The 25275-nt window shown below is 43.5% G+C and overlaps 1 protein-coding gene across 1 annotated transcript in view; it reads right to left on the bottom strand.

The window, feature by feature from the left end:
• The window catches only part of LOC147748034 (cytochrome P450 2D6-like), a 260715-nt gene that overhangs the window by 89076 nt on the left and 146364 nt on the right, over positions 1-25275 (bottom strand). The window contains exon 5 of the mRNA XM_086958064.1: positions 9099-9272. Coding sequence (XP_086814190.1) covers positions 9099-9272 — 174 coding nt within the window. The remainder of the gene's footprint in view (positions 1-9098; positions 9273-25275) is intronic.

Raw genomic sequence — 25275 nt, 5'->3', positions numbered from 1 at the left:
GTCCAATAAGTGTGATGTCTAAACATATGTAAATAATGGAATATATGTGGTTTTGTGTGGTCTATTAAAATAATTGAGTTACCATAGTTTTGTGTTGACCATTGAAAAAACTGTTCCTAAAATTTGACCGGGCGGGTTTTTTATTGGCACGAAAAAATAAAAAAGAAATGAGTATCTGATCACAGTGAGTCTTACGTGGGATCACACAGAATGACTTTTGATCAGTATTGGCATTCCTTCTGTTTTGATATTGGTATTATGGGCCTAGCCTTACTAATTAAGGGCCAAAACCCTCTCTAGTTGAGGATACTTATTGCACAACAGAGGTCCTGATGGAAAGCAAACAGAGCTGTCTGCCCTGCCCACTCCATAACATTTTCAAATGAGTAATCAAGTCCAAAGACCTTCTTGGGTCAAGATCACTAGGTTCTTAGCACGGTGACCACACAACAAACACGGGCACTTTAACAGCCTTGCAGTTTGGGACAACCAGGTCGCTTCTGGGGTGTGACCTTAAGCAAATTGTGACACTCACGACAAAGGCAAAAGAACTTGGTGCTACAAAACCGGTACCCCTAAGTGAAAAAAGGCTGGGGTACATGTTCTATAGATATTACACATCCTAATTTTGATGTACTACTTAATGTTGTTATACGGAATATATCTTGGAAAGAGAATGACCAGGTTGCAGATTTCTCCTTCCATCCATGCCCTCTACTCTCAGGCTCACCTCTTAGACATCAATGCCATCATAATAGGGAGGGTGCTGCAAGCATCCAACATTACACAGAGAGGCATATTTACATAAACATGTCGGAGAGGGATTTTGGCAACACTGTGCTCTGACATTTTTAAAATGCAGGGATGAGCCTCAAAATCAAGATTAGGACTGTGTTGGGAGCTGAAACCCCGGAAAATTGTGGTAAATTTTGTACCTATTCAGTGAAAGAACAGATTTTATCTGCTGCCCTTAAGGAAGGTGCTATCTCCTCTCCATTCTCAGAACAGTCTCCTTTCTCCTTCCTAATCAGATCGGATATCTCTCACATAACAGCGAAAGACAGTGGGAACTGGGGAAAAGACTATCGGAGCTGAATGGGTTGGGGGCAAAGGCTCAACTAAGGTTCCCAGCCACACTCCGCGTTATGTGGAATAAACACATGCATTTGATCCGTACACTACTGGAAGTTGACACCCTAATTGCGAAAATTCAGCATGATAAGCAGGGCGATCTGTGAGGGGGAGAACGGGAGTTCAGAGTCAAGCAGACAGTTTATGATTATTATTTTTTTGTTTATCTTTAAGCCCGGAGAGGGGAGGAGTCTGAATAGGCATTTGCCTTTTGGAAGGTAGAGTTCCTTCGGGTGTAAGGGGGCTAGGGGGACATGAGGTGTTGGGAAGGTAAGGGGGAAAGGGGGTTGAGAAGGGGTGGGGCACAGGGTGGCATAAAACATGTCGAAAAAAAACTCTCATCTCACTGGCCATTTAGACCAAACTGTAAATGTTATTCACTAAGAAGGGAATTCACTATGGAAAGACAAAATGAAGGGGGGCTGTAATATTCAATTTATGTCATGGAATATAAATGGCCTGAGATGCTCTAGAAGGCAAAGATTGATCTTTAAATATTTAAAGATGTTACCAGTTCAGGTGTGCCTATTGCAGGAAACTCACCCAAACCAAACAGAGTCCAAGAGTATTTTTTCTAAACTCTTGTGGATACAATGTTTTTGCCACTCTCAACAATCAATAAATTGCCGAGGGGTGGCAATTTTGGTCAAGAAGGGATTTTCCTGTGAAATAAAATCGGTTTTAACAGACCAATCAGGAAGATGGATTATTGCCCAGTTGGATTTCGAAGGGGAAAAATTGACTTGTTCCTCATTCTAGGGCTCCAATGTGGACGATCCCTCGTTCCTGGCTAAATTACACGTTAACCTCATCTCAGTATCCCCCCTATAATAGTGGGAGGCGATTTCAATGTCCGGCTCAATCCGGTCAAGGATAGGTCTAATCGGAGCCATGTCATTGGATCTCTGAAAACCCGAAGGGTCCTGAAAAATCTCCTATTAAATATCAATTTGGTGGACGTTTGGAGAGCTAAGGTGGGTAATGCACAGGGTTTTACTTTTCATAGTAAAAAGTATAACCACTTTGTAAGGATAGATTATGTCCTAATCAATAAAGAGGCCTTAGATAAGATCCAAAGTATTTTTATAGCCCCAAGTCATCTTTCAGACCATGCCCCCTTGCTCCTTGTAAATGCTATGAGTAGTCCATCCCCACAATCAAGGTGGACTTTGAATAGAGCATTCCTGTCAGATTCGGGGATAATACAGGCAACTAAAGAGGCTACAATTTGTTTACTTTTAATATAGGCTCCACCTCAATAGATCAGGTCTGGGGCGCATATAAAGCCAACCTGAGAGGGGTATTGGGCAGACAAATAGGAATAATAAAAAAAAAGTTCCTTGAATTACAGGCCCTAGAGTCAAGAATATCTGCCCTTGAAAAAGAAAGGATGCTTATTAATCAAGAGGATGTTAGGGATTTGGACGAGCTGAAGAAGGAACTCGAGAAAGCCAGGCGGAAGCATCAGGATGTTCCAAGATGAGAAATGTAAGGCCCAGTGGCAAGCACGGAACATGGAGAATTTCAAATACGGCGAGAGAGCCGGAGTATTATTTGCCTGGAGAGCAAGGCTGGACCGGGCAAAAAATTATATAAACAAACTTATCATAGATAATGTTGGTTCTAAATTAAGTAAGCATGCAGAAATGCAGGAAAGTCTTCAGTGTCTTTTTTCAACCTTATATAGAGAGGACATAAACCCTTCTCCTGAAGCAATTAGCTCATTGTTAAGGGACAAGTCCCTACCCGTGTTAACCGAAGCTGCAAAAGAATTGTTAGAAGTGCCTACCTCTATTGAGATAGAGGTTCAAATTAAGACAGCAAAAAATAAAAAAGAAGCCGGCCTTGACTCTCTCCCCAATGAAATTTACAAACTGTTAGCAGATGAGCTTCTGGCTATACTTCATACAATTTTTAATTCATTTTACAGCACCTCAGATCCTGGAATAGTCTTAAGATTGAAGCCTGGGAAAGACCCCCGTAGGCATTTTAGCAGGGAGATTGGCAAAACTGGCCCCAAGCCTAATAATCTCCGGTCAGAAAGGCTTCATGGTTGGGAGATCCATCCAGGAGCAAACTCAAATTTTGATCGGGAACATTGACTTGGCAGAGATCATGGGCGTTCCCTTAGCGGTAGTGGCCTTAGGCGCGGCTAAGGCTTTTTATCGAGTGTGCTGGAGATTTCTACGGGGAGTGTTAGAGACTGCAGGTATGGGCCCAATATGTTACGCTGGGGCATCTGCAAAAATCTTTCTAAATGGTTCCCTAATTCCTAGTTTTGAAAGACAGAGAGGAACAAGGCAAGGATGCCATTTATCCCCACTCTTATTCAATATATATATTGAACCGTTGGCACAGATGATCAGGCTAGGTAACGGTATTGGTCTATTTGTATCACAAGATTACCATTGTAAAATCGCTCTCTACGCTGATAATGTCATCATATATTCCAGTGACCCCAACATTGCTATCGCCCGGATCGAGACATTGTTGCTGGAGTTTGGCTCATTGCCGGGATATCTTGCTAATTCGGCCAACACTGAACTTATGTGTTGGCATACATCCTACAGGGGAGGCCCAGAAAGTGGGGAGTTTAGATATCTTGGTATAAAAATAGTGAAGGGCCTGAAGAAAATCCCCCTCTTAAATCTGGTCAAAATTGAAAAGGGCATTGAGTATCTCTATGCTAGATGGAAAAACATCCCTATAACGATCTATGGAAGGGAAAACCAAGTAAAGATGTTGGTCCTCCCTAAACTGACATATCTATTCAACACGATCCCTCTCACTTTTCAACAGAAAATCATCAGTAAAATCCAGGGTAAAATTGAAAGCTTTACATGGTGCAGAAAAGCGCAAGATTATCCTGGAAGAAACTAAGAAGGAAGCTTCTAAAGGGTGGCTTGGCTTAACTGGATATTAAAAGGTACTTAATAGCATTTCAGTTTAAGGGCATCGGATGTTGTTAACAAGAAATGGTTTTAGCAGAGGGAGACAACCGGCAAGGTGGGTTTCTTTATAAATTTGGGGCCCACGGATTTTTTAAACGGGTGCGCCTCAAGGTCTTGAAAACCGCCTTGACAAGCGGGTACAAAATGAGGCGAAGTTGGGTTATAGGTTATTTTTCTGGTTTTGCCCTAATATGGGATTCTCAAGGGACCTCAGATTGTTTGAATGACAGCCTAGCGACCCCCATAAGGAAGGCTGGTTTGTGGAGATGGTCAGCTCTGGTGCACCTAGATGGGGTATTCCCATGGGAGCTGTTAATAGTTAAAATTGGTCCGACCTTCTCAAGGTTTAAATACCTGCAGCTAAGATCATGGTACGAGGCTGAAGTGGGAGAAATTAAAGGAAACTGGGATCTCGAACAGCTACTTCAAGACCAGCAACCAAGGAAAAAAGAAATATCCCTTTGGTATACAAGATTGCTTGATGCGGAGGATAGTGAGACCCCGTCCCAATCGTCGGTGTGGAATCCCCTTCCCCATGTACACCCCACAGAAGTTCAATTTGAAGTCTCCCTAAAACTACTTTACAGATTTATAAAGCCTGCTAGGCTTAAAAGGAATAACTTTTTCATGCTAAACAGGCTCAATGTCCTAGATGTAATTGTGATAAAGCAGACGACATCCATATATTCTTCGATTGCATAGAATTAAGTTTATTCTGGGAAAATGTGGGGGAAACGCTAACTGCTATTTTTGGCATAGATTTCGAAATGGATGTTAATCTTGTGATTTTTGGTTCAAACGATTTTATAAGGGAGGCGCTGTCGCAGTTAGATATGGGGTTACTATTATACCTTATTATCCTTGCAAGGAGGGAGATCTGCTTAAGGTGGAAAGACCAGATCCCCCCCGATAGGGAAAACTGGGTAAAGGCAGCATTGAATATGGCTCCACTAGACCAGGGAGACAGGACAGGAGTATTTGAAAACATCTGGTCTCCCCTTCTAGTTTGGGGATGCCGTCTACACCTAATAATACTTTTAGACCTATGGTAGTCGAATCCTGGTCCAATGATTACACCTGACCTCAACCACGTGAGGTAGGCCATGGGGGCCTAGATCTAAGCAGTGAGTCACAGGCTGCCCAGGTCCAAACTATTCGGCTTGTAAAATCTGACTTGGTCTAAGGTGAGATGAGAACAAAAAAATAAAATGCAGGGATGAGCCTTATTTACAAAAATACAGTGCACCCCTGTGTTTCCCCTAGCCCTGTCTCCAAAAAACCTGCCTTTGCGTCAGCACAGGCCCTTTTGCACCATGTTGCAAGGGTGCCTGCACTGCAGGGGGAATAGTTTATGTGCAGGAAGAGACACCTTCCTGCACATAAACAATCAATAATGGTGATTTGCTCTTTCTATGTGTGCTGCACAATGTTATGTTATGTTATAGTAATTTTATATCGTACACAATTACTCGTGAGTATCCTGGCGCGCAAAGTTATTGTAACCTGACGGAGCAAGGAGTTTGAACCAGCTGGTTAAAGAGGAAAGTTTTATGTTGTTTTTTAAACAGCCTAGAGTTCTGAATATAACGTAATTCCAAGGGAAGAGAGTTCCATACTGTAGCTCTTTTCACGGAGAGGGACTGACCTCCAAGCCGCATCCTACGGTATCTGGGAATCACCATCCGGTGTTTGGTGGCTGAGCGCAGAGACCTGCTAAGAGCATAGAAAGCAAACACTCATAAGGAACATTGGTCCAAGACCGTGCATGGCTCTGTGGGCCAGAGTGAGGGCTTTGAATTGCACTCTGTGGGCCACAGGAAGCCAGTGTAGATCTTGAAGATGCTGTCTTATGCTTGATCTTCTAGAGATGTTAAACAGAAGTCTAGCTGTGGCATTCTGTATGGTCTGCAGTTTTTTTTTCTGTATAGCCCGGAATGCCAATGTACAGGGCATTGGCATAGTCAATGCAAGAAAGAATAAGAGCACGGGCGACGGTTTCCTTAGCTGGCCTGGGAAGCAGGGGGAAGAATCGTCTTAATGATTTAAGGGTGCCGAAGTACACTCCGGTGAGTTTCTTAATTTGCACTAAGAACCAAAGGTCTTCTTCAAACCATACCCCCACGTTCTTGGCAGGGACTCCCACAGACTTGGGTTGTGTGAAGTCAGGTGGCCACAGAGATTCTCTAAAGACAGGTGGGAACTGACCATACAGAAGGACCTCCGACTTGTCCTCATTGCAATTCAGTTGGGCAAGTGCAAGCCACTGAAACAACGACGCAAGACATTTCTGGGCAGTTTCGGTCGACAGGTCAGAGTCTTTCCAGGTAAATAGGAGCTGGGTATCGTCAGCATAAGCTATTTTTTTTGCTCCCAGCTCCTCTGCCAGAAAAATCAACGGAGTCAGATAGATATTGAAAATCAAAGGGCTCAAAGTAGAACACTGTGGGCCTCCCGTAGATATTTACCTGGCAACCAATGAAAAAGGTGGCATCCAGACCTGCTGGGTGCATTCTTCCAAAAAAGATTATAGCCAATCCCAGGCGGGGCCAACAAAGCCAATGTTTGAGAGTCGAGTGAGAAGTAATTGGTGGGGCACCGTATCGAAGGTGGCAGGGAGATCGAGTAGCACCAGAGCTGCTCTGCCGCCCGCATCCAGACATTCGCTAGGATAATTATTTCTCCTTGTATTGCTTGTAAATATGCCCCATAGTATCTTATGAAAAATGGTCTTTCCTGTAAAATATGAGAGCATGCCTGACTGTTTATGAGGAAGCCATTTCATTTGCCAATGCTGGCAGCTTGCTCTGTAGGGTCTCTAGATTAATATTTGTAAGGTGTATTGATTGCTTCTGTCATGGTCTATTTGTTGCTCCTTACGTAGTCAAAAGCTCCGTTGATAGTATTGAACCATGGATGAGTCATGGTGAGTGCCCCAAAGTAGATAATCAAAGGGGCCACAGAGCTGCAATGAGAGTAAGAAAAAGGCTCTAATGATCAACACTCAAGGTGCACAGTGTGCAACAAAAAGGGGGCCTCATGCAAATGTCTCCAATTTCTGGGTATAATTGGGTCTGAAGTCAATGATGAAACTCTGGTCAGGCTGTATGTAGAGTCCAGATGCAGTGAAAAGCGACCGTCAAAGTTTCCATAAAGTATAACAGTCCTACAGAGGATTGTTTGTTCACAATACTGTTTATGGTAACCCCCATACAGTTAGATATATATTGCAGAAAATGGTTTTGTCATAAGAACATTCAACACAAAACACATAACACACAACATTACAGTATGATTATTGTATGATAAGGATTGAATAATCCAGTAAACTCACCATAAGAATGGGTGACTCATGTGGGATTAGTGGTCTAAGGAGACCTGATAAAACACATTCAAGTTATTAAAATCAGGGCTCATGGCTAAACATGCTCATCTATGCTTATGCAGTTGTGCTGTTTGCAAACACTAATGCACATGATCCCTGGAGTGAGCCTAGAACAACATCAAACAGGAAAAGCACAGCACAATCTTGCATTTGCTAATAGTTGATTTGTTTTAACTCTAAAGGTTATGGATAATATTTATTCAAATAGAAGAAAACAAACCCTTCCTGACAAAAGAAGACAGTTGGTGCATCATTTTAAGTTGCTTAAATGTGTGTTCAAACCTATGTGCACAAAACATGAGATAACAAAACAACACAACAGCAACAACAGTATTTCAAGTACCTCCAAAGCAATGAGACATCGTATTGAAGTGTATTCTCCTACACAAGGGTGCAGTAAAGACATGGCGAACTCATTGTGAAAACTGGCACATTGGGTATACAAAGCACTGATGGTTTGAATGCTTGAATTAATCTCAGCTACTGGTAATACCTTGGCCGCATCTCAATCCATCCATCGATGCCACTTCAGTTTGGACCCAGCAATCAGCAAATCAAGCTAGAACCTGCTCAATGGAAACAGTCCAGCCCGACCTGCCAAGCCAGGTCCTCCCTGAATTGGAACACAAGCATCCCAGGGCCAGTTTCGCCCTAGTTATGGGCTAGACAACCAGGTACAGTGTGGATCTAGTGACACAGTGTGACAGGGACCCACATATGGCATACCCTTTCCATTTAGAATGACACAGTTAGTATACTAAACAGTGATGGGTGGAATGCTTGAATTAAACTCGGCCACTGGTAATCACTCGGGCGGCATCCCAATCCATTGTTATTTTACACATCAAGCCATCTAAGTCGCATGAGAAACAGGTCAAGACTGTTTTGCATATGGCTGGGTCTACGCTGCGGTGCCCTGGTGAGCAAAAGTACTGGTGTGCTACCCTGAGCCATTGCTAGTGGTCAGACTTATTGTAAGCAGCCTCCCATCACCTTTTGTGTGTTTCATGTACTGGCCTAAGCGGCATGGTTTTTCCCAGATTTAAGAACCATGCTCACTGTATCACTGGAATCAATCTGTACCTGACTGATGAGCCCATAACTAGGGCGAAACCTTTTCTGGGTTGCTTGTGTTTCGATGTAGGGAGGACCTGGATTGGCAGTTCAGGCTGGACTGTTGCGATGAGGAACAGGGTTAAGACTGATTTGCATATAGTTGAGTCTAAACGGAGATGGCATAGCGAGCAAAAGAACAATGGATTGGAGTGCTACACCGAGCTATTGCCAGTGGTCAGATTTATTGCAAGTAGCCTCCCATCACCTTTTGAGTGTAACAGGCACACTGGGGCAATTGTCCAAGAGCTCACCAGATTCTGAGTGGGCTAAAAGGGTCCCTTGATACAGTGAACTAATTAATTAATGGGGTAGAGGACTGTCGTCAATGACCAAAGGGAGCGAAAGAAGAAATGGATGAAATTATAATAGGTTGTACAGAGGGGGTGTGCTTGCAAGGCTGAATCACCACTGCCTCAACATTCCTCGTAATTAACACAATGAAAAAATCTGGTAGTATAACACAAAGGTGGGTTCATCCTCTAGTAAAAAGCCAATTAATTTATGGGTTCTTCCCTTACCTTCTCCATTTCCTCCAAAAAGGCATCAATAAAGTCCCTCTTCAGGTATGGGTTCCAGCTCTCCTTATGCTCTGCAATGATGCCCCTCAAGAAGTCAAAGAGATTTTCCTGAGCTCTGAACAATTTCTGCCCAACTCCAGGGAGATGAACCAAGACAGGGATCACATTGGCCAACTGAAGGACACAACAAGAAGAGTGACTTTAAGATAGGGCACCTTCAGTGGACAGTGTTAATTATTACGGCATTTGAATTACCAAGACCGAGGTTTTAATCATTGGTGAGTGAGTGCCTCCTATGGGGAGGAGGAAATACAAAAAAAGGGATTTCTCCATTTTGATGGACATTTCTGAAAGCAAAGAGAAGTTCTAAATATGAGACAGTAATATTGCTCCCTGTCATATAGCTCCCTGTACCTCTGTATAGAATATCTCCTAGTTTGAAAATAAGAAATGCTCGCTAGAGTCAAGTTCTAATGAATGTTGAATTTGAGTCGCAGTCTGCAGTTTGTACCTCTAACATGCTAGTTATACCGATTTTCTCTTCCTTTATCTTATGAAAAATAAATGGGACAGTCAATTCTTAAAAACTACTGTTAAAATCTTAAACATTTGAGGATATGCTATCATTAGTCTCTAAAGATGAAAGCAAAATGTGCCACCATCATTCAGGTAAGCCACTCTCAGCAAAATGATCCCTAGCTGTCTCTCAAAATCTGGAAACCAGGCAGGTGGCTTGGGACAATCATAAAGTCAGTAAGTAGCAAAATGTGGCTGATCAAAATTGCGGATCTAAGACTGAGTAAGGTTAGAAAGATGAAAGATATGTAAATAAGTTCCAGAAAAGAAATTGATTCTCACATGGAGAAGTCACGAGCATGTGAGTCACAGCCAAGAATTGCATGGAGCTGGCCAAAAGGATTTTTAAAGCATTGAAGTGGTCTACGGTAGTGCCTAGCTGGTGCATTCAATATATGAGGTTTGTTTACGTGAAAACTCAGGTTAAAATACTATGCAAACTCAACATAACAGAAAAAGTAGATGGTGATCAAAGGCAGTGATGGTGAGACTACAATCAAGTTCAATTTATGCATCAAATCCCCATTATAGATCCCTATGTCCTCTTCAAGCACATAAGCTCTTTTGAAAGCCTAGTCCTTCTCAGGTTTGATTTTGGAAAATGCCATGTAGTGGAACTTGTACGGTGCAAGTCTGATCCACATGGAGCACCTAGTATTTTTCCAAAGCCCCCTTATCAATAGAATACTGTAACCACAAAACACAGCCATAATTAGTGTATTCTGTGAGGCAGAAACATGAATGAAAATATATACAACAAACTAATCAGATATTATCATATGAACTCATCATTTATTTGTGTCCCTTCATGAGCACTAATTACAAATGCTATTCGAGCGCTGGTATGTTTAGATGTCAATATATAGTGATATCTGCCACTGAGAGTGGGTTAAAAGTGCAAACAGTAGGCATTTAAGTACACATGTTTTGAACTTATATTATCAGAAATATATTTTTAGGTGCTGCAAAGTTTAGAAGTTTCTCAGAAATGCTAACTACTGGTCAAGATGACAGAAGATAAGAGGATAGCCCTGATAAAAATCACTTTGAGAAAGTCATACTCCATTTTGCAAAGGAGAGTATCTGAGGAGGGATTTTAAAAGGGGATATTAGTCTGACACTTACTTGATGATGTAATGACCTGTTAGGTCCCCTTCTTGTTTGTCCAAAGAAAGAGTGTCACCCTCTAGTAGCCAACAAACTATACTTCACAGAACAGTATATGTGAAAGGTGTCACTATTCTGATCAGGAGGGTCTCAGGGGAGGAGAAAACCACAAAGGGTAAAAAATCTCACTGCCAATCCTGTAGCTTTTGATAGGAAATGAAGAAAAATTTCTGAAACAAGCAGAAAGGCACCAAACTTATCCTAAAATCTGGGAGACGAAAAGAGGGAGGTGAAATCCAGGATATTATCCAAACGTCTAGAAGCAAAACTCAGGGGCCAATTCAAATCAGAGGCAAAGAGCTACATGTAAAATCAGGGAACAAATGTATGTTTAGCTCTTTATTGCTTCCTTTATCAATACTTCAAAAAGAAACAAACATCACAAGAAAATATTCTACCACATTTTGGACTGAGAAGCATGTAGTGCATGAGGAAAGTTTTTAAAGTGGATGATGTTACTAAGGTCTCTGGGAGGAACTGTAAATGAATACAAATGGTCTAATTTTCTCTTAATAGGCCACCCAACACTGTAAGGGTGACATCGTAAAAAACTGCAAAAAACCAAGACTACCACACTAAACCGACTTTGAAACTTAAGTAGAATACCAGTCTCAAACATAAACCACCTCTATGTACAACCAATTAACTGATCACACACCATCAGCATGTCACACCTAATCACTTAACTATGAACCCCAAAATCTCCCCCCACCTAGCCTTCCCTTTATAAATCTCAATCTCTAAAAATGCAAAAAAGACAAAAAGCTACCATTCGCAAAGAACATTCAGCTGCTAGAACTGCTGACCTATTCAAGAGATTACAATGCGGAATGACCAACAATTACTACCTCTTCATTGCCCATGACCTAGAGCCTTCGTACCAGATAGTGGATGCAAATGTCATTGCTGCCAAACAGGAAATTTCAGCGGGCTGAAATTTAACATAATAACCAACCCTTGTGTCGTAGAAAACAAACAACTATATCACCGTGCACCCTTTGATGCTACACACTATCTATGCCAATAGCATGAATCTTTGCACCACAAATTATTTGAAAGACGTAACCACACCCATATTTGTTATTCGCAATAGCCTCATGCCAACACGATACCCACTCAAGCCTACACTGCTCAATAAAACCAATATTCAGTAGTTCTTGACAAAGCACTCCTTCAAAGCTCAACAACTTCAGAATTACAAAATTACAGAATATTCACCCAACCATAAGTTGGCATCATTTGAACTGAACCGTCCTAGAGGACCCATGCCCAGTCTGATTTAGATCCATGATACTCACATAGTAACTAGATGCTATTTGCTCTTTATAAGCAATTTGCTTAGTGATCTGAGACATAAAACCTTCTAAAGCTTCACAGGCTAAACTCGCCAAAGACACACCAGTATGAGCCAGTGAGAAAACAGATGGCATTGGCGTTAAAAGCTGAATATCCAAACACAGACCACTTAGCTAAAGTCTAATACATGTCTGGATGGCTCAATTAGAATATGGACAAAGGAGCACATGGCCAACACTATTTAACACCCAATCAGTGCCAAACACATTTTTTAATTGCCATAAGACTATGTGAATAAATGTGAATTTGCTTTCTCAGGGGAGCTCAGTGAATACTTTTGCGAGGGGCCACCTACCCTGTTGCTGCTGCCTTTGTTTGCCCTGTTGCGGGTCGCCTTGGTTCCCCTCCCGCCGCCGCAGCCTCATACCATCGCAGCACGGCCGGCGTGGACCAGGGGGACTACAAGCCCCACAAAGCCTCAGTGGCGGAAGCCCCCACCGCCCTTACCGCGCCCAGAGGTGCATAAATTAGAGCTGAGCCCCGGTGGAGCGGGAGCTCAGTGAATACTTTTGCGAGGGGCCACCTACCCTGTTGCTGCTGTCTTTGTTTGCCCAGTTGCGGGTCGCCTTGGTTCCCCTCCCACGGCCGCAGCCTCATACCATCGCAGCGCAGCAGGCGTGGAGCAGGGGGACTACAAGCCCCAAGATCCTCAGCGGCAGAAGCCGCCACCGCCCTTACCGCACCCGGAGGCGCATAAATTAGAGCTGAGCCCCGGTGGAGCGGGAGCTCGGGAAATACTTTTGCGAGGGGCCACCTACCCTGTTGCTGCTGCCTTTGGTTGCCCTGTTGCGGGTTGCCTTGGTTCCCTTCCTGCCGCCGCAGCCTCATACCATCACAGCGCGACCTGTGTGGAGCAGGGGGACTACAAGCCCCAAGAGCCTCAGCGGCGGAAGCCGCCACCGCCCTTATCGCGCCAGGAGGCGTATAAATTAGAGCTGAGCCCCCGCGTCGCGGGACCGCGCGTGGGTCGCGCCGGGTTAAGCCCTTACCATGCCCGGAGGTGCATAAATTAGAGCTGAGCCCCGGTGGAGTGGGAGCTCAGGGAATACTTTTGCGAGGGGCCTCCTACCCTGTTGCTGCTGCCTTTGTTTGCCCTGTTGCTGGTCGCCTTGGTTCCCCTCCCGCCGCCACAGGCTCATACAATCGCAGCGCAGCCGGCATGGAGCAGGGGGACTACAAGCCCAAAAAGCTTCAGCGGCGGAAGCCGCCACCGCCCTTACCACGCCCAGAGGTTCATAAATTAGAGCTGAGCTCCGGTGGAGCGGGAGCTCAGTGAATACTTTTGCGAGGGGCCACCTACCCTGTTGCTGCTGCCTTTGTTTTCCCTGTTGCGGGTCGCCTTGGTTCTCCTCCCGCCGCCGCTGCCTCATACCATCGCAGCGCGACTGGCGTGGAGCAGGGGGACTACAAGCCCCAAGAGCCTCAGCGGCGGAAGCCGCCACTGCCCTTACCGCGCCCGGAGGCGCATAAATTAGAGCTGAGCCCCCGCGTCGTGGGACCGCACGTGGTTCGTGCCTGGTTAAGCCCGGGACAAGGGCGGGAACGTCTGAGGCCGTCCGAGGCCAGACGAGGCTGGGCAGGGTCACCTCTCTGTCATCTAAAACAGCGTTTCCCAAGCTGGGGTCCGCGGACCCCCAGGGGTCCATGAAACATTCCCAGGGGGTCCGTAGGGAACAGTTTTAAAAGCAGAGAAAAGTTTCTTGTATAATTAGCAACTTTCCAGCAACAATAAAAGTGTCAAGATAATGCCAGTGATTAATGTACCTGCTGGAGCGTGAGGAGAGTTGTGTTCAGTGGCACCTTTGACTTAACTAATGTAGCACATAGGGTTAATGTGCCTACTGCAAAGAACGTGTAACATGCATTTTAAAAAGCAGATTTTATGTGCATAGGTCCATGGTTACTGCTTTTGTCACTGAGATTCTTTTGTTACTGTGCATTTCATAAGTGACAATCGTAATGTAGCAGAGGGACCTATAAGCTGTAATCAAGAGCTGCTTGCAAACTGCATAGTACCAGTTAGTAACTTATGTTTTTTTCCCAGTCATTCATTATCCTGATGCTGCTAAAAAGATGTATTTGGGTGGCAATACATTTTTAATGTTAAAGTCAGTGCTAGCCACCGTGTTATGTTCTGAATCCTGAGTTTGTGCTTTTCCAGACCAAGCACTCTTTAAACATTTTATATACACACTGATTTACATATATGATTCAATGTCTCTATATGTGTGTGATGTAAAGTGCTCTGGCATCCTACAATGGTATGAGAGATGCTATAAAACAAATGAAATACATGTGACAGAAGGGCTATCACTTCAATATAAAATACTAGGGGTCAGATGTACGATCCATTTTTATATGTGCAAACGGATTCGTGAACCCGTTTGCGCATGCAAAAACCTATTGGACCATGTACATTGCCTATTTTGTGAGTCGCAATTTGTTTGCGACTCGCTAAATAGGTTTTGCAACTTGCTATTTGGAAGGGGCAATCCCTTCCAAATAGCGAGTCTTAAAACCATGTACAAATGTTTTGCGGGAGCAAAACACTCGCAATTACCACCTCCTTCTAGTAGATGGTAATACATTCGCAAATGGGAAGGGGTCCCTAGGGGACCCCTTCCCCTTTGCAAATGCATGCAACATTATTTTTTTTTTTAAATGCATGGTAAACGGGCTGCATTTCTTTTTAACTGCTTTATTTAAAAGCAGTCCCAGACATGGTGGCCTGCAGAGCCCAGCAGGCCATCATCACTGGGAGGGCTGACATTCCCAATGGGCTCGCAAATTGCGAGAGGCTCAATAATATTAATGAACCTCCCAATTTGCGACATTTCAATTAGCGACTCGCAATTTGCCACTCGCAATGTGTCGCCAATTGCGAGGCGCTAAATGAAATGGTCGTACATCTGGCCCCAAAATGCATAGTACTTTGAGTAATTGTTTTGTGTGCACACGTGTGTATTTTTTTCGAATTACTGTTTTAATATTTAAAATTTAACTCATAAAATTGCTTGGGGGTCCCCGGCTTCCAGTGGTGACTCAAAAGGGGTTCTCAGGAGTCAGAAGTTTGGGAACCACTGATCTAAAACATTTGAACAGTAAGACTCCTTAAATTTAGACGGCCACACTTGCTGCAAGGGGCGGGTTTGTGGGACATTAATTTTCGATTGTTCTAATTGTTATTTATCTTCCTCTATTATGGACAAAAGGAGAGTGGGGGACAGGGTGGTGGGTACGCTTGATGCCTTTCTTGTAAGAGCGGAATCAGTATTAATTCATGAGATTGAGGCTACTCAATGTAGACTCTCCCTTGATCCCACTCACTTAAGGAGGGGATCATTACCATGCGCTCAGCGACCCATCACCCTTATAGCCCCAGATGCAGTTTCTCCTACTATTCTCTCCCTGTCCAGATCACCCAGTTTGCACCCCACTAGTCCAGAACACCTATCCTTCAGTCTCAGAGTAACGTGAGCAGCCCAGCCATGGTAAAGACAAGAGGGATGAAGGCGTTGGGTGCCACTAGTAAAGAACCCACAAACAAAAAAAGAAAGGGGCGAGGTGCTAAGATACAGAAATCTCATACAGCACCTATTGGTACTAGTTAGGTATTTGTCTTTGGTAATTCTAACAATAAAAGCACAGCTAACCCCCCCACGACTTCTAATAATCCTCAACTGAGTAAAGATGACATTTGTACTTTACTAAAAGAGCAATTGGCAGCCCTTCTTGAGCCGATACTTAAAAGACTATACTCAGTTGATACTAGATTATCAAAGATTGAAGTGGCTTTGGCACGACCGCCCCAAGTGACCCCGGCACAGCCTAGTAAGCCGGTCTTAACAAGCACTATACCTGTTAGTGTAGGGGAAATTCACAGGGAATAGGGTGGTGTAAAAGGTAATACCCAAATACTGGCGAGAGGATAGCACCAAGCAGGGAGAACCAGGAGCACACCCGCCCTGGGCACAAGAGCTGACAAGATTTTACCCGGTCGAAGGCCACAAGAGACAGAGGGATCCCGAAGGCAGGTAAATAATGGAAATGATGGCTGGACAGATAGGCACCTCCACTTACCACCTGAAGCAACTCCCTACACAGTAATCTTAGCAAATGTCCCCCCCTTACCCAGGGCTCGTATGAGCACTGGTCAACCCTCAAAAACAAGGCCTTCCATCATTTAAATAAAAAGACTGGTTTAGGGGATGCCTTATATCAAGAGTTCAAACTGGTAAGACGTATTGAGTGGGTCGGAAATGCCACAAAAACCATACCAGGGGACTGTGTGGTCTTGAGCTTCAGGCCTCCAGGTCTGGTTCGTCGCACCCTTGAGATGGCTTGTCATGATCCACTCGATAGGGCTGCCATTGGTATTCGGCCCCTAAGTTTCTTTTACATGCAATTTTCTTCTTTTAGTCCGAGGGATGCTCGTGCCCTACAGGGTGACTGCTTAAGGCCCGACTTCTCCATCCAGCTTAACAACCGTTTTGAGGCTTTTTCCACACTTGAAGAAATTGATTGACAGGGGACGGATGCACAGGGGGGTTTAGTACATGGAGGTATTGAGGAATTGATAGGGGTTATCACGTCTCCTGACCCCCTTATTTCAGTAGTGTGTAAAGCTCCTACCCTCCTCCAAATTCCCGTGGCATTGGTGCCCGACGAACCCATTTGGCAAACGTAGCAACCCCAGGGCGTTTTGACTCTGCCCCCCAGAAGACTTCTATGGCCATATCTTCTTGGAATATAGCAAGTTTGGAGTCAAAGGCTCCTTCAGCCGACTTGTCCTCTTATATTGAAGGTGTAGACATTTGGGCATTCCAAGAAACTTTGTCAATTGTGCCAGTGTTTCATGCCGGTTATTTAAATTTCACCAAACCAGCAACAAGGGGTCACAGAGGGAGACCAGTGGGGGGGGTTATCCTGCTGGGTAAGGCACATCGAGGGGAAAACGGTAGAGGAAATCCACCTTGATAGTCCTGACATTCTGGTCATTAGAGTTACATCAACAAAAGGCCTAGACCTACTCTTATTCAATGTTTATGCAAGGGGCCAACCGGGTGGTAAGTGCTCACAGGTTATTACCGCACTAGAGACTTATTTAGCAGAAGGAGCCCATAAAGCAAATTTATCAATTGCAGGATATTTTAATACCTGCTTTGAGCCCCTGGACGAGGAAGATGGTAGGCTCAGTAACGAGGTGGATGCGCATTGGGGTGTGCCTCAGTTGGACCTCCAGCCTATTAAAAAATGGACGGAGGTAGTCCTCCTAGTTAAAGGGTTGTCCCTGGAATGGGGTCTCAAGGCGGTCAATGGAAGGACAGCGTCCGACGCCCGGGGTGCGGCAACCATTGACAATGGGCGATCTCAAAGCCGCATAGACTACATTCTAGTGAATGTGGAGATATGGTCCCTAGTTTTAGATATGGAGGTTCAAAGTCGCCCCGAAAGTGACCACAATCCCTTGATCCTCACTCTGAATGACAGGAGCTTTTGTAGTACATTTTCTACGGAAGCTAATATTTGCCCTATCCAAGTAATCCTGGCAAATGATCTGAGAAGGGTTCGATGGGCCAAGGTGGCCGTAGATGAAAGGAAGAGGCTAGGGATCAGGACACTTGTCTCAGCGCCACTTAAGAAACTTAATGAATGTGGTACACAAGAGGTTCTTAATGATAAATTATCAGGGATCCATAACAAGCTTTTTACTGGGCTGAAAAACGTTGTCATTAATACCAAGCCTATAAGGAAGATCTCCAACCTTAAAGCCAACTCATGGTATAATGAATCGTGTAGGCTCGCACACAAGGCTTTAGTGGTAGCCATTAAATCAAGGAACCACAGTATTATCCAATTGTCTAGAGCATCTTATAAAGCTAGCCTAAGAAAGGCAAAGAGAGACTGGGATGAGGGGCGCTGGCAGGATTTGCTGTTAGCATGCCAAGGTAGGAACATGACCCATTTTTGGGATTTGATAAAATGGGGAAATGGGCAAAGGTCTATTATCCCAAATAACAATGTGTAACCACAGCAGTGGGATGCCTTCTTTGAAGCTCAATTTCAGAAGGGCACAGAAAATGATGCCAATGCCCCACACATTAGCTTAGAGACCCCCTTGTTATTTAGCACCAAAGAGGGTGATGCAGTCTTAAAGATCATCCCAAGGGGTAAGACTCCTGGGCCTGATTGTATCCCAGCAGATTTATTTAAGCAGGACCCGGACCTCTGGATCCCATACATTACGAACCTAATTAACTCTTTAGCAAGGGGAGCTCCAATCCCAGCATCATGGTGCGGGCGGAAATTATTCCGATTTATAATAAGGCCGACAGCTCCTTGCCGGCTAATTACAGGCCTATAAGCCTTATCGATGCCCTGCAGAAAATCATAGTAAGAGTTATATTGGGCAGGATCCAGTGTTGGATGCTTGAAGAGGATATCCTTACCCCACTACAGGCAGGGTTCCGGGCCCACATGGGGACCCTGGATCAAGTCTTTAGATGTGTTATGCTTTACTGGAAGGAGTTACTGCTGGGAAAAGGTATGATATTTGCTGCTTTCGTGGACCTAAAATCCACGTTTGACCTAGTTCCAAGATCTAAACTGTGGGACGTCTTGCTAGGATTGGGGATGCCCAAGGAACGGGTTTCCTTAGTGGTAAGACTTCGCAGTTCCAATTACGCCCAGGTCCGCTGGGGGAAACCAGGGGAGGTCACAGAGAAATTTGCAGTGGGGAAGGGGGTCCGCTAAGGGTGCGTCCTGGCTCCCACCCTATTTTCACTATTTATAAATGGGGTGGTGCAGTACTACGACAACCTCCCTACGGACGCCCCTATGTTAGCTGGCCAAAGGGTGCCCCTGCTCATGTTCACAGATGACACCCTGATTTTATCCAAAACGAGACAGGGGCTACAATTGGCCTTGCCCCGCTTTGAGGAGTTCTGCTGCGATCATGAACCGGTGGTCAATGTTGAGAAGACTAAGTTCATGGTTCTCCATGGGGCTAGACCCATAACATCAAGAGTTTTCATGAGCGGAAAACTCTTGGAACATACTAAAGTCTTCACCTATTTGGGGGTTACCTTTGGTGACAAATTGAGCTGGTCTCCACAACTAAAGTTACTGGTGCTGAAACACTCTCAGCTAGCAGGAGCATTGATAAAGGAACATAGACAGTCACATACTAAGCTGATAGCTCCGGTTGTTAAAATGTATTCTACAAAACATTTTGCGGCAACTTTGTACGGGGCTGAGATATGGGGAGTTTGTAATTTATATTACCTAGCATTAGCCCAGAACAAATTTCTAAGATCAATCGTGGGCCTCCCCAATCCACTCCACGTATCCCCCTCCTGCTTGACCTTGGTTGCTACGCAATAGAGGATATCGAGCGGTACAGGATGCTGGCCTTCTGGAGAAGGCTCTGGATCACCCCAGAATTACACTTATTTGCAAGGGGCCTAACAGAAATCAGGGAACTGGACAGGTTGAACAAAATCACATGGTTAACTAGCATTAAATCTTTGTTTATTGATATGGGGATGAGGGATTTGTGGGATAGTTCAGAGTTTGCAGTATTTCCACCTAAAGTTATTTTTAGAACTGCTTACTGGAACCTCATTAAGATCAGGAGGTACTCTGCTTTGACTAGCTCATCCCTGTCTAGAGATTTTTGTGAACTTAAAGATGAAACCTGTATGGAAAGCTACTGGGACCTAATAACGAAGCCCAGAGATCGGAAGCTTTACCACCAGTTCCGAGTGGAGATACTCCCACTCAGCAAGTTTACATGCAAATGGATATGAGGTATGGGAGATAAATGTCCATTTTGTCCCGATTATATCGAGGACATTGGTCATCTCCTTTACGTTTGTCCTGTTTACCAGCAACCTCGAAATATATGGCTTAAACCCTTGTGTAGATCTCTGGGTACCAGCTCTGCACTGGTTGCCAAATGGCTGCTGAAAACTGGCTGTAAAGACATCGCAGTTATAGGGGTTGCCAAATTTCTGTGTTGGTCCTGGGCCCTTCGGGAGAAAAACAGGGGGTCCCCATAGCTTGCTATAGATATTCCCGAGTATGGCATGGTATGATATAGGAAGTCATTGATTTTTATCATATGTTGATGTATATAAATGAAAAGTCTTGTGCGTCCGATATATTTAATCCTGTCTTAATGAATTGTTTTAAAATGTAAATATAGGTATTTATATTTTTATTACAATAAGCAAATTTATATCGACAGTTTTTATTCTGTATATAGGGTCAAGCACATATGCATTGTGTATTTTATCTCTTTTCTGTCTTTTAAGATGAATAATCGCAATAAAGACTTTTTTTAATTGAATTGAATTGCTTTCTAGTTGGGATAATAGTAAAAAAGCTGTTCTTTTGCATTAGTTAATCCCGTTTCATGAAATTATTACTTATTTTATTGATAGAGTTGAAAAAAGAATGGTGTATGTTTAAAGAGGGGCACTACACTTGGTTAACCTTAACTTCAAGAGAACTGTGAATATCAACTGTATTGGCATAAGAATCAATTTCTTACACTCACAATCTTTAGGCTTTTTCCTTTACTATCAACAGTGAAATAAAGACTATTCAAGTTAGCAGTCTTTGTGATATAAAAGCCTCATCTCAATGTAGTAGAATACTGGTCGAAAGAGGCTGTGAGCCTCCTGGGGTCACTGAAATGTTTGGAGCATATACTAGTAAGGACTTATTGTCCTTGTTGTGAGTGCCTTGTGCCATTCTGCACTCTATTTGAACATTTCTATTGGCGGGTATGCTTTCATGCACATGACTCTTGTGTCACAAGTGTACCAGCAAGTACTCTACATGTGTTTTGCTGTTGATCACCAACGGAGTACTACACTCTTCTGCAGTGAAGTGGTCTACCAAAAGTAGAACTTCTTTTAACATAGATGTCTCATGTCTTCATATCAAGGCATCACTAAATTAATTGTTGGTTTATTAAAGGAGCTTTATGTGGCACCTAAAGCCAGAATTGTAATTAGACATTCGTCCCTCCAATACAGTTAGTTTTAATAGAAGACCTCAAAAAAATGATGCATTCTCTACCACTACTTTTGCCTTTTTCCTTGAGCCTCTATCAGAGAATCAGGATTGGAAATGGGTGTATGCACCACTTTAAAAATAAAGGCTTTATTTTAAATTAATAATAACTTGTTTTCTGAGGTCTAACAAAGGTTTTTTGATACATTGATTCAGGGCTTGATTTAGAGTTTTGGGGGGCATACTCCTCGTTCAAATGCATTAGAATACAATAACCTGTAGTAAAGCAGACTGCTACAGAACAGGGTTTATTTGTGATAAATGGACTTAGCTTTATACATACTCAGCAAATGGTAATTGGTTCTATGTAAGGCTCCCAGTTTTCAATGTTTACAGATAAACACAGACAGAAAACCATATATTTTCCTGTCTGTTTTTACTTTGAAATATGGATAAATATGTGCAGTAGGTTTTCTTTTGGATGATTTTCACTACTGTCAATCATGAGTGTTAGGTCAATAGCTGCGCAGGAGGACAGGTAGGGGAGCTAGAAAATGTTTAAAGATTTTTCAATGGAGATTGAATAACTTCAGCAGTGCAAATGTTTAAGCTGTTCTACAATGCAAATGGTTTCAAATGACAGTACTGTATTGTAAATGTCTAAATTCCATTGGACATTCAAACATGAGTAAACCTTTTTGGGTTAAATAAATGTGGAACAATAGCTTTTGCAGCTTTATTTTTTACACTAAGCACATGATATAAATGGATAAAAAGATTAAAAGGAGCACTAAAATAAATATGAATAAATACAGTCACAAATCTAAAACAAATAAATGCCATAAAAGCAAGAGCTCTTGTTATCTGTCAGATTATAGACCAGTAAAAGTTCTGCAACAAACAATATACATACCCAATAGGAGAAAAGCAGAGTGAAATTACCTCATTGATTTCAGCTCCAACTGATACCAAGTGGGTTGGTTCTGCTGCACAGAATGTTTCTGGGCCTGTGTATTCTTCACTGTAAAAGTGCATGAGGTTTTGAATATAGCATAAGCCAAGTCACATTCCCTGTCATTTCTCACAAGGGTGTGCATACAATGGTCCCACTTCCAGAAAACACCTACCCCTTTCCTCTTCTACTCTCCCGCCTCAACTCAACTCTTACCCCTCACCCCACCCAAAGGTCTATGCATATTTTTACCACCTGCACCACGGGCAGACTGGAAACTGAAGCGAGACTTGGCAATCAGCTTGGCCAGCCCCCAAGGGAGGGGGGGGGGGGGGGTTGTAAGTGGGAAGCACCACTCTCGCTGCCGCTTTTGTAGCACTGCTGCAAAAACATCCCCGGGGGTCCAAACCCGGAGAAACACCCGGTGCCCACTACAACCAGTCCGGCCCTGACCTGCACGTATAGCAGTTGTCCTACTCAAAATTATGAAGGTACATTCATAGGGAGTACAGATAGTGCAAGTTGATATTTTTAAGTCATTACTTTGGTACAACATCTGTTAAATTAATGTCGAAAAAGGAAAAACTGCTGTTATGGCTCGGAAAGATACTCGTTAATGAAAACTATAAATTACACTAGATACAAATGGACTGAAAGCTTACCAGATCTCAAGCTTTATGTAAGCATATCATTCAGAAATTATGTACTTAGCGAAAACTGGATATCTCATAATTAGTACAATAACATTTTTTTAAAGATGGAAGTGTATGAATCTATAATGCTATGTTTTTTATATGATTGCATTACTAGCACCCTTTGTGGCAGTCCTGAATACATTTAAAGTACAAGTATCCTTAAATACCCATGTCTGAGAAACAAAAATGCATTGAAAACCTGAAGAAAGGGAAGGGCAAAGGGAAGATTTGGATGGTCACTAAATGCATCTGGTCCCGTTTTTAAACTGCGTGCTTGACTTTTCCACAAATTCATCACTGTATGAGGCTACAGTTGATCCGTACTTACATAAGAATGTCCTTTATGAAATATCTCACAGGTGCTTCTTCAAATTCTCTTTAAAAAATAGTTGATTTCAATAACATAGCTTGTTCTTTGTGTGGTTGTGTCTCATTACTAGCTTAGTTGTGAAGCACTACTGAATGTACCGCAGAACGATACTCACAGAACATTTGTTCTTAATCTGAAACTATGCTTTTTATTTATAACAGAAGATCTTTCTGAACCTCTCCCGGAATTTCCCAAATTCTCTTATCTTGAACTGTGAGGCAATGCCTGTTTTTGCATGATCACCTCCAAGGTTTTAGACAGATGCCGCTGTTTTTTTTACTCAGAGAGTGCACTGAGGCTCTGACCCTTAAACAGTATAGGTCTGATTGGCTCACCCACAATTAGCTTAAGTTACCTTAACTTTTACATCCCTATTATATGGTACTAGTGGTATCCAGGGCCTGTAAGTTAAAGAGCTCCACCTGGACTGCAGCACTTATTATGCCACCACGTGTGTGAAAAGGCAAAGCAGACTTCAAGCCTGCCATATCAGTCTAGCAGAGCAGTTTCCAAACTGCTAACTTGACTTCGATATTTAAACTGATGACAGTGTCCATACCTTCCTTTTTAATATATATAAGTCACTCCTAGTCTAGGCACATTAAGCCTAAGGAAGGGTGCTGCATTTTAAGAAGTAGGCCATGTGTTTTTATATGTCTTAACTGTAAAAACCCAACATTTTAATGTTTGCTGTAGAAGAGCTAGTAGCCCCAAAGGCGAGAACAGGGTTACATGCTGACAACTCAGTTCTGCTAACTTCTGAATGGGACTTCGAAAGTTGATACTTCACGTTATCAAAATATTCTTTACATTAAACCCATTTTGATAGCCAAGTCTAATTTATTGTAAAAGTAAATGACAACTTTAGAAAATTGCCACTCTGTTACCCAGGTTTCCCAGTGACCGTTTATGGTTGTTGCCCCCAAGACAGCTTTCTACGCCCATGGAGGGAGGTGTGAATGACTCTCAGCGAGGAACACAAAGGGCCTGCTTTGGAAAAAGTGTTACCTCTCCCTGATAGGAAGCCCAAACGTGGTGTGAGACCAAAAGACAAGCTTCAAAGGGGAGGCTGAATTTGAGGGGCAATGGTGGGCACACACAAGAGAAGCTGCGGTTTCGTTCTCGTAGACAGATTGGCATCTGGGACAGAGAGGAAGAAACAGTTACCAAACCAGTTTAACTGTTGGCATGTACTCCCCAGGTAACCACACCTCTAGTGTGGCTACCAAGCAATACAAATCTAGAGGGGGTTCTGACATCTCGTGAGAACATTGCATTCTGGGATACCAACATGTCACACTTTGCAGGTAGCTGTCATCGGGTTGGAAGGGACCCAGTAACCCATTGGCTAATAATCACTGCCTCCCAAGGGCAAGTTATGGGCATGTAAGTGGCACCCAGACCTCAGATTACATTCACATTGGAGAGAGGAATGAAGAAGCACTGGCCTACTGTTCCCTTGATCTGCACAGAGAGGCTGCACCAAAGACTGGACTGCAGCAGCTGACCCTTTGGCTAGCAAAGAGAGGCCTGTGCCTGTAGTGCCCTGCTTGAGAAAACGTCATCTCTGAGCCCCAGACAGTAGGCCTGACTCTAAGAGCCGTTGAGCTAACATCGTTTTACAAATACAGAGCCAAAAAAGCTGAAGAAGCCTGCCTTTGCGAGTTGGTACCTACATTTGATTGACTGCCATGTACTGCCAAAGAGCATCCTGAGAGATTTATTCGTGATGCTTAAAAGTTGCACCAGGGTCTGCTCGATCCAGGAGAGTGCATTTTGGAAATTCAAGCCAGACACTGGTCTGAGTTAAAGGGAACCACTGGTTTTACTGTAACCAGAGACCAGTAGTCTCGTTCCAATTGTTTTTTAGCAGGACTTTAAGGGACATCGACCCCTGTGGATAAAGTCACCCCATCATGTTCGTAGACTGAAGGGTGGCCCCAGGACGACCCCCATCACCAGATCAGCCTCCCCAGCATCTTTCAACATCCTTTATCCTTAGCATCAGTACCACTCCAATGATGTCAATAGGGGTTTGCA

This window comes from Lissotriton vulgaris, chromosome 1_1 (assembly GCF_964263255.1).
Source record: "Lissotriton vulgaris chromosome 1_1, aLisVul1.2, whole genome shotgun sequence".
Lineage (NCBI taxonomy): Eukaryota > Metazoa > Chordata > Amphibia > Caudata > Salamandridae > Lissotriton > Lissotriton vulgaris.
The sequence above is the reverse complement of the archived record's forward strand: the minus strand, read 5'-3'. Positions and strand labels throughout refer to the sequence as shown.